Genomic DNA, 8,631 nt, shown 5'->3' with positions numbered 1-8,631 from the left:
CATATGGTTCTCAGAATGTTATGTGCTAGCTGGGTAGCCGATGTTCTTGTGAAGTCATGTGATGCTGTTTATAATCCATCAGAAAGCCAGAAAGGCCTACCCAGAATTTTTGGATTTTCAATGAAAAAGACTAGCTAATGGATGTGTCCTGGCAGATAACGGCTGAAAAAATACTCAATAAGCTAATTCAATTTCAGTATAATCTACTAGTTTTCATGTGACATGATAGAAGTTATAAACTGTTAAATTAGCTGGCTTCCATCCTGGAATCTGTTGTTTTATTATTCACATCCACACACTTTCTGGACAGAATTTCACAGGGCTTTCCTTACAATTATTATTATTTTTTTTTTACATTTTAGTCATTTAGCAGACGCTCTTATCCAGAGCGACTTACAGTTAGTGAGTGCATACATTTTCATTCTCCTCGAGGTATGGTTGATGTGCAGGCTTCTGTTAAAGGCCAGCACTAACGCTATGAATACACCGACTGTGTTATTGCGTTTTGGTACACCAGAAGTACATTCATTTCCAATGGAACGCTGTGTTTGCCTTGCAGCATTGCGTTGCAGAGCCTTCTGTGTGGTGTGTACGTTGGATTTAACGAACGTATGGCTCAAACTGTATGCCGATAGGGGTTGACAGAAATGGTAGCAGAAGGTGAATGTTGAACTTTTGTTGCACACATATCTAGAGGATGTTGCATACTATTTTGCGTAATTTCACAGTCGGTGTGTTCAAAGCATAACACACCTGATTCAAACCCAATGAGTTGATAATTAATGTGTATTATTGCTGGACTGGAATAGAGGTCTGCTCACCCATTAGGTCAGGGACTGGAGCAGGTTTGGCCACCTCTGGTATTGCTTTTTTGTTCACCTGGAATTAGGCTTTAGAAATAATGTCCTACTTACTAAGATGTCTAACATTTACAAACAGGTTTTGTACAAACTTGTACATTTTGAAATTATTTTGATTAATTCAATGTTGATTCGTTGAAGTGAAGTGTTTAAACTTGTTTTAATTGTTAACTTAAAAACATTTAGCAGACGCTCTTATCCAGAGCGACTTACAGTTAGTGAGTGCATACATTTTTCATAATGGCCCCCGTGGGAAACGAACCCACAACCCTGGCGTTACAAGCGCCATGCTCTACCAACTGAGCTACACTGCAGACTAGTGTCAATGTTAATTCATCACAGATCACAATTCTGCAATAAAAAGGTGTGAAGAGGATCTGGCTCTAATTTGTCTGTTTCTGTGTTGCTTTCGCAAACGATCATGACCTTTTTGTCCAGTTGTGAGCTCTCCAATCGGTTTTATTTGATTGTCACTCTGTCTCAGGATATCAGCCATGTGAACCCATTTTGCAGTTTATCATAATGGCATGCATCACCAATGCAGCCAAGAGGCCTACAGTATGATGACATTACTGGCCTAATGGGCATGTGCAATCAACGTGCCCCTTGTCATTGTACATCTGAAGCAGAGAATAGCTAAACTCAAACATCATTTGCATATTGATGAGCCAGCAATACAGAGCATTCGGAAAGTATTCAGACCCCTTGACTTTTTCCACATTTTGTTACGTTACAGCCTTATTCTAAAATGGATTAAATTGTTTTTTTCTCTCTCCCTAATCAATCTATTCACAATACCCCATAATGACAAAGCAAAAACAGTTAAATTTTTTGCACAAAAAAACAAAAACAAAAACAACTGATATCATATTTACATAAGTATTCAGATCCTTTAATCAGTACTTTGTGGAAGCACCTTTGGCAGCATTTAGAGCCTCGAGTCTTCTTGGGTGTGTATTTGGGGAGTTTCTCCCATTAATCTCTGTAGATCCTCTCAAGCTCTGTCAGGTTGGATGGGGAGCGTCGCTGCACAGCTATTTTCAGGTCTCTCCAGAGATGTTCGATCGGGTTCAAGTCCGGGCTCTGGCTGGGCCACTCAAGGACATTCAGAGACTTGTCCCGAAGCAACTCCTGCATTGTCTTGGCTGTGTGCTTAGGATCATTGTCCTGTTGGAAGGTGAACCTTCACCCCAGTCTAAGGTCCTGAGCGCTCTGGAGCAGGTTTTCATCAAGGATCCCTCTGTACTTTGCTCCATTCATCTTTCCCTCAATCCTGACTAGTCTCCCAGTCCCTGCTGCTGAAAAACCTCCCCACAGCATGATGCTGCCACCACCATGCTTCACCGTAGGGATGGTGCCAGGTTTCCTCCAGACGTGATGCTTGGCATTCAGGCCAAAGAGTTCAATCTTGGTTTCATCAGACCAGAGAATCTTGTTTCTCAATTTCTGAGAGACCTTTAGGTGCCTTTTGGAAAACTCCAAGCAGGCTGTCATGTGCCTTTTACTGAGGAGTGGCATCTGTCTGGCCACTCTACCACAAAGGCCTGATTGTTGGAGTGCTGCAGAGATGTTTGTCCTTCTGGAAGCTTCTCCCATCTCCACAGAAACAATTTGTAGGCTAATAAAAAATGTAAAAAAAATAATGTGGCGTTGTAATTCTACCTCGTTTATTTGCCGAGAATGATTATTGAATACAGACACAAAGTCAGAAGGTCAATGGCATGGAGGAGGATTGCAGAGATGTTGGTGTTGATGGTGGGAAAAGAGAGATTTGCACAACAATATTTGCAAGTCAAAGCCACAATTTCCTTTACCAAAGTACCCATTCATGTCCATGTAGGCCTATGTATTTGACAGGAAGTGAGCTATAATCATCAATGTCATGACACAAGTATAATGAAAGAGCCATAAGCTATAATATATGAGAATCATAATGTTAAGATACCATAATCTAATTGGTAGCATATTACATTGGAAATTCATGCTTAGTGTATCATTTACAATGTTATAATGCGTGTTACTGGTGATGTCTGTCCTTTGGTGGGCAAATTTCCCAATTTAAGTCACTCAACACATTCACAAATGGTGGCTTTGATCACAGTTTTGAGGTTTATGTTGCTTGATGTTCATAGCTAGCAGGCAGCACAAGCAAACATTTGTGTGCAAATCTCTCTTCACCCAACAATCTCTGCAATCCTCCTCCATGCCATTGACCTTATGATTTTGTCTCTGTTGCAAAGCAAAATCATATAGCAAAGCAAAATCATATTGTCACGATCGTTATAATGAGTGGACCAAGGCGCAGCGTGATATGCGTACATCTTACTTTAATAGTGTACTATAAACACGATACAAATAACAAAACAACAAAACGATACGTGAAGTCCTCGGTATTACAATACAAACCAACACGGAACAAGATCCCACAAAACACAAGTGCACAACAGGCTGCCTAAGTATTATTCCCAATCAGAGACAACAAGCAACAGCTGATTCTCGTTGCCTCTGATTGAGAACCACCCCGGCCAACCTAGAAAACACATGAACTAGAAACTGAACATAGAACACAAAACATAGACCCTACACACCCTGGCTCAACATATAAGAGTCCCCAGAGCCAGGGTGTGACAGTACCCCCCCCCAAGGCGCGGACTGCGACCGTGCCAACATAAACCCAACAGGGGAGGGGCTGGGTGGGCATTCTGCCTCGGAGGCGGATCCGGCTCCGGGCGTGACCACCACCCTCTAACAACCCCCCCGTAGCGCCCCTGGTCTGGTCCTGCTGGCTGGAGCTGGACTGGACATCGGTGGAGCGGATTGAAACAGGCACGGGCTGTGCCGGACTGACGACGCGCACCACAGGCTTGGTGCGGGGAGCAGGGACGGGCCGGACCGGGCTGGCGACGTGCACCACAGGCTTGGTGCGGGGAGCAGGAATGGGCCGGACATGGCTGTCGAAGCGCACCACTGGCTTGGTGCGGGGAGCAGGAACAGGCCGGGCCGGGCTGACAACGCGCACCATAGGCTTGGTGCGGGGAGCAGGGACGGGCCGGACCGGGCTGGCGACGCGCACCACAGGCTTGGTGCGGGGAGTAGGAATGGGCCGGACCGGGCTGACGAAGCGCACCACTGGCTTGGTGCGGGGAGCAGGAACAGGCCGGGCCGGGCTGACGACGCGCAACATTGGCTTGGTGCGGGGAGCAGGAATGGGCCGGACCGGGCTGACGAAGCGAACCACTGGCTTGGTGCGGGGAGCAGGAACAGGCCGGGCCGGGCTGACGACGCGCACCATTGGCTTGGTGCGGGGAGCAGGAACGGGCCGGACCGGGCTGACGAAGCGCACCACTGGCTTGGTGCGGGGAGCAGGAACAGGCCGGGCCGGGCTGGCGACGCGCACCATTGGCTTGGTGCGAGGGGCAGGAACAGGCCGGGCCGGGCTGGCGACACGCACCATTGGCTTGGTGCGAGGGGCAGGAACAGGCCGGGCCGGGCTGGCGACGCTCACCATTGGCTTGGTGCGAGGGGCAGGAACAGGCCGGGCCGGGCTGGCGACGCGCATCACAGGCTTGGTGCGAGGGACAGGAACAGGCCAGACCGCACTGGGAACACACACCACTGGCCTTGTGTGGGGATCAGGAACGGGCCGGACCGGACTGGTAACACACCTCAGTACCTCTCGCCATGCCTCTACACTCTCCTTCCCTCTACTGACCAATGGCCCCCGTAACCTGGTGGCCTTCTCTCCTCGTCCACAAACTCGCCCTGTATCTGTCCATGCCGTGTGCCCCCCCCAAAAAAATTATTGGGGTTGCCTCTCGCCTGTCCGACGACGACACTGTTGGCGCCGTACCTCCTCTCTCGCCAGGGCTTTAACTTTAGCCCATGGCCTTTTGCCTGCGAACATATCCTCCTAGGACCACCATTGGCCCACCTGGGCCATCGCCAACCTCTCCAGCTCCTTACCCGGCGTTTGCTCCTGGAAACGCTGCTTGGTCCCGTTTTGGTGGGATCTTCTGTCACGATCGTTATAATGAGTGGACCAAGGCGCAGCGTGATATGCGTACATCTTACTTTAATAGTGTACTATAAACACGATACAAATAACAAAACAACAAAACGATACGTGAAGTCCTCGGTATTACAATACAAACCAACACGGAACAAGATCCCACAAAACACAAGTGCACAACAGGCTGCCTAAGTATTATTCCCAATCAGAGACAACAAGCAACAGCTGATTCTCGTTGCCTCTGATTGAGAACCACCCCGGCCAACCTAGAAAACACATGAACTAGAAACTGAACATAGAACACAAAACATAGACCCTACACACCCTGGCTCAACATATAAGAGTCCCCAGAGCCAGGGCGTGACACATATAGAATTGGAAAACCAGACTGATTGGCTTTCCTCCAACAATTTTGGTTGTGCTTGCCTGAAACTAATGACAGGCGGAACTATGTTTCATGAAGGGAAGATTTTCAAGCAAACATCTGCTCCTCACCTGATTGGTTAACAGCAGTGGTGGTTGTGTGTAATTTGCATTAAGTAGCCTAGAGTAGAGCTGAACTTTCTCTATCGCTCCGCTAGTAGGGTTCACGCCACTCCCCTTCCCACAATCCCCTGCGTATTGCTCCGCGTGCTGCCGTTGAAAATGAATGGGGGCAGAACTTCATCTGGCGAATTCAGAAGTGGTGGAAACCCTACGTAAAAGGTTCATTGGCGGGAAAATCCATCAGACTGGAAATTATGGACAATTAGGAGCTTAGGGAGTAAACGTTATTTATAATAAGGGTTACATGGTGAAAATCGGACCTCTCTGAAATGAATAAGGATGGCCCTCCCTTCAGCAAAGTATATTTTACCTAAACACTCAAGCTTGAAAAAAATAAAATAAAATGACCCTCCCCTATACCCAAAATAATAGGCAAATTAAAACAAAGTAGATAGCAGAGAACATGTCTACTGTTTACTCTCACTTCTTGGACACAGACCAGAGCCTTGGATATTCTGTTTTTTAGAATCTGTTCTTCATCATGTAGCATTACATGTCACAGCGGGGATTTTGATAGCGCACAGGGCTGTGGGGCAGAAGGTTGTGGGTTCGCAGACCACCTCGGACAAGAGTAGGGGTGGAAAGATCTCCTTTATAGTAAAAGCGTTAATATATCATCGTGTTTGTAGGTCCGAGAAACAATTGCCATTTATAATAATGTCATGCAATTCTACATAATTTTACAAATTGGCTGAATCTTTTTTAATAGCCTACAACACAAATGACTGAAAATACAGGCTAAGAATGGACAGAGAGATAGGCCTATGCTTTTTGCCATTTTCTTTAATAAAAGTTAGACCTCTCATACCACCTCAATTCGAGTTTTGGTTTTAACTGAACAGCCCGTCACTGACACGGAGGTAGGCTATTTAAAGAGTGCATGGTGGGTGGAGGAGTTGATGACAAATCTATGGATATGGCAGCCTATAGCCTAATTTTGTCTGTCAAATAGGTAGGCCTAGCTCTTATTTCTTCAATAGGAAGAAAATAGTCTCCAACACAAAGCCCTCTTGTTGTTAGTAAAGTCTAATTAAAATGAAGCACCATGAGCTGTCCGTTTCCGAGGGATTGTGCCATGGATGCTGTTTCAAGTTTCAGCACCACAATGTAAATTAGTCGAATCTGGCTTATTGTGAGGTCAATAACTCTGATAAATACATCATTGGCAAGAAACATATTGTTTAAAAAAAATCTATAATAGTAGTAGCAAGCTATCAAAGTTTACCTCCGGTCCTCCTTTTCATCTTCGTGCTCTCCTTCTCAAACTGAACAGAAAATAGTCTGTGCGCATTATAGTGCATTTTTGGGACTAGGCCTAATCAATTATATTGTCAGAAGAAAACTTTGACTCTCCTCCTCAACTGCCAGTGTAGCCCTACATAGCACAGCCATTGGTTAAGGAGCACACACAACATTTTTTGATCAGCAAGAGCAGAGCAGGCCGGGGTTCAGGGTTAGAATATCCATTGCAGTGTGTAATGCAGCCTAGTTTAATTTACACCATCCCAGCATGCACTTCGTAGCCTATAGCCTATAGGCGATGGATCATTTGATTGAGACCACACTAAATAGCCTATTGGCGCAATTTCTATTGAATCAGAGATGAGGGGCTGCATTGATCACACATCGATATATAGCCTAATAAGCAACTAATTCTAAAACACTGAGAAATATTGAAACGTCATAAATTACAAATTACATGACCCTCCCCTGGACTAGATAAAATAAAAAATAAAAAATAAACTCCCCTTGACTGAAATTGAAAAAGCATGACCCTCCCCCATTTTCTTCTAGGTAACCGTTCTGTACATTTTGATATGTCCCTTAGTAATAGGTGACATATAAATAGTTGGAAGTTTTCCCAAATTTCCCAAATTGCAAATAGTTAGATTATTTTGCAAATAGTCCTGTAAAGTATGGTGACACTTGGAGGTATTCATCTCCTCTCTTATCCTGCTATTGCCTGTCCTAAGCCTAATAGTAAATGGGATGTCAATGGTCAAGAGCAGCTGGCATCACAGTTAGGAAATAATGGATCAGCCCTTTTAGATATCAAACAGAACTAACCCAGGTGTTTATGCTCTCCAAGCACATAACACACATTTTCTGCCTCTCCTTTTTTCACCTTTCTCCATAGTGACCAAGGACTATAATGATACTCCTACCCTGCATCTCTCCACTTCAGTCACTATGGATTATGATAGGTTGCCTACTATGCATCCCCTAGATCAGTGGTTCCCAAAAGGTGGGTCACCAAGGGGATAACTCCCAGGCTGAAAGCAGGGCTTTCTTCACCTGGTTCAGTTAACCAACCCACATCCTCTTCAAAATGATTCAATCCAGCATTTTGACATGTACAATGGGCCTTTGCCTGAGTGGAAGAAAGCAGGTCTGCTGCAGGGACAGGGGGTTGGTCTCAGTGCAGGGTTCACCCCCTCTTTTGTTGTGGACACACAGGTGGGCACTGGGTCCACTGCCCCCCTCCATAACAGTAGAATCCAGCCTGGGCCTAGCACATCCCAGGGGCTGTTCAGGCCTGGCATGCCCCAACTCAACACTGTGTACACAGTCAACAGTAAGGGCCTACAGCGTCTCTCCTCCACTGATACCAGACACAGCCCCCAGGAGGTCACAGTCAACCACACCAGCCACATTGGCCAGAAGAGACCCACCAGCAGCCCCCAGAGTTAGGATCCTCCAACAGATAGAGCTGGACCATGCCAGAGTCCTGGACCCAGACCTGTCCCCCTTCACCTCTCTGGAGGATGCTGCCCACCGCCTTCTACCTTACCATGGCTTCCAGACCAAGCTACCTACACAGGAGGAGCTATGGAGAGGTACAGTACAGTTAAATGGGTTGTCATCAGCCCACACTACAGGGCAAGGTTGTCATTCTTTTAAATCTCTCTTATCTCCCTCTGCAGTGGATGAGGAGTTTGAAGCAGAGGCCACTGAGGTCATGATGTGAAAGGAAGCTATGATGAACAAGCACCAGGGTCTCATGCTGGAGGAGTTTGAGGTGTGTCACACATGCGCGCACACACACACACAGTTTGTAACTCACATAGGGCAGGAGTGATATGGTTAAAAACAGCCATGAATAAAGGCAAATCACCTGGATGAGACGGTATTCCACCTGAGGTCTACAGCATTTAAAATGTTTGAATCAATTAGGTCCACTAATCCTTGAACTGATTAATACAGCCGTTCACAAAG

General features: G+C 46.2%; 1 protein-coding gene across 1 annotated transcript; it reads left to right on the top strand.

The window, feature by feature from the left end:
• Positions 1–7,575: 7,575 nt before the first annotated feature.
• LOC121582791 (BRD4-interacting chromatin-remodeling complex-associated protein-like) lies at positions 7,576–8,428 on the top strand. The gene is made up of 2 exons (XM_041898894.1): positions 7,576–8,252; positions 8,340–8,428. Exons 1-2 carry the CDS (start codon positions 7,745–7,747, stop codon positions 8,381–8,383), a joined length of 552 nt encoding a protein of 183 aa, XP_041754828.1. The 5' UTR covers positions 7,576–7,744; the 3' UTR covers positions 8,384–8,428.
• The last annotated feature ends 203 nt before the right edge of the window (positions 8,429–8,631 follow it).

This window comes from Coregonus clupeaformis, chromosome 1 (genome assembly GCF_020615455.1).
Source record: "Coregonus clupeaformis isolate EN_2021a chromosome 1, ASM2061545v1, whole genome shotgun sequence".
Classification (NCBI taxonomy): Eukaryota; Metazoa; Chordata; class Actinopteri; order Salmoniformes; family Salmonidae; genus Coregonus; species Coregonus clupeaformis.
Note: the sequence above shows the minus strand (reverse complement) of the source record. Positions and strands in the feature narration are given on the sequence as shown.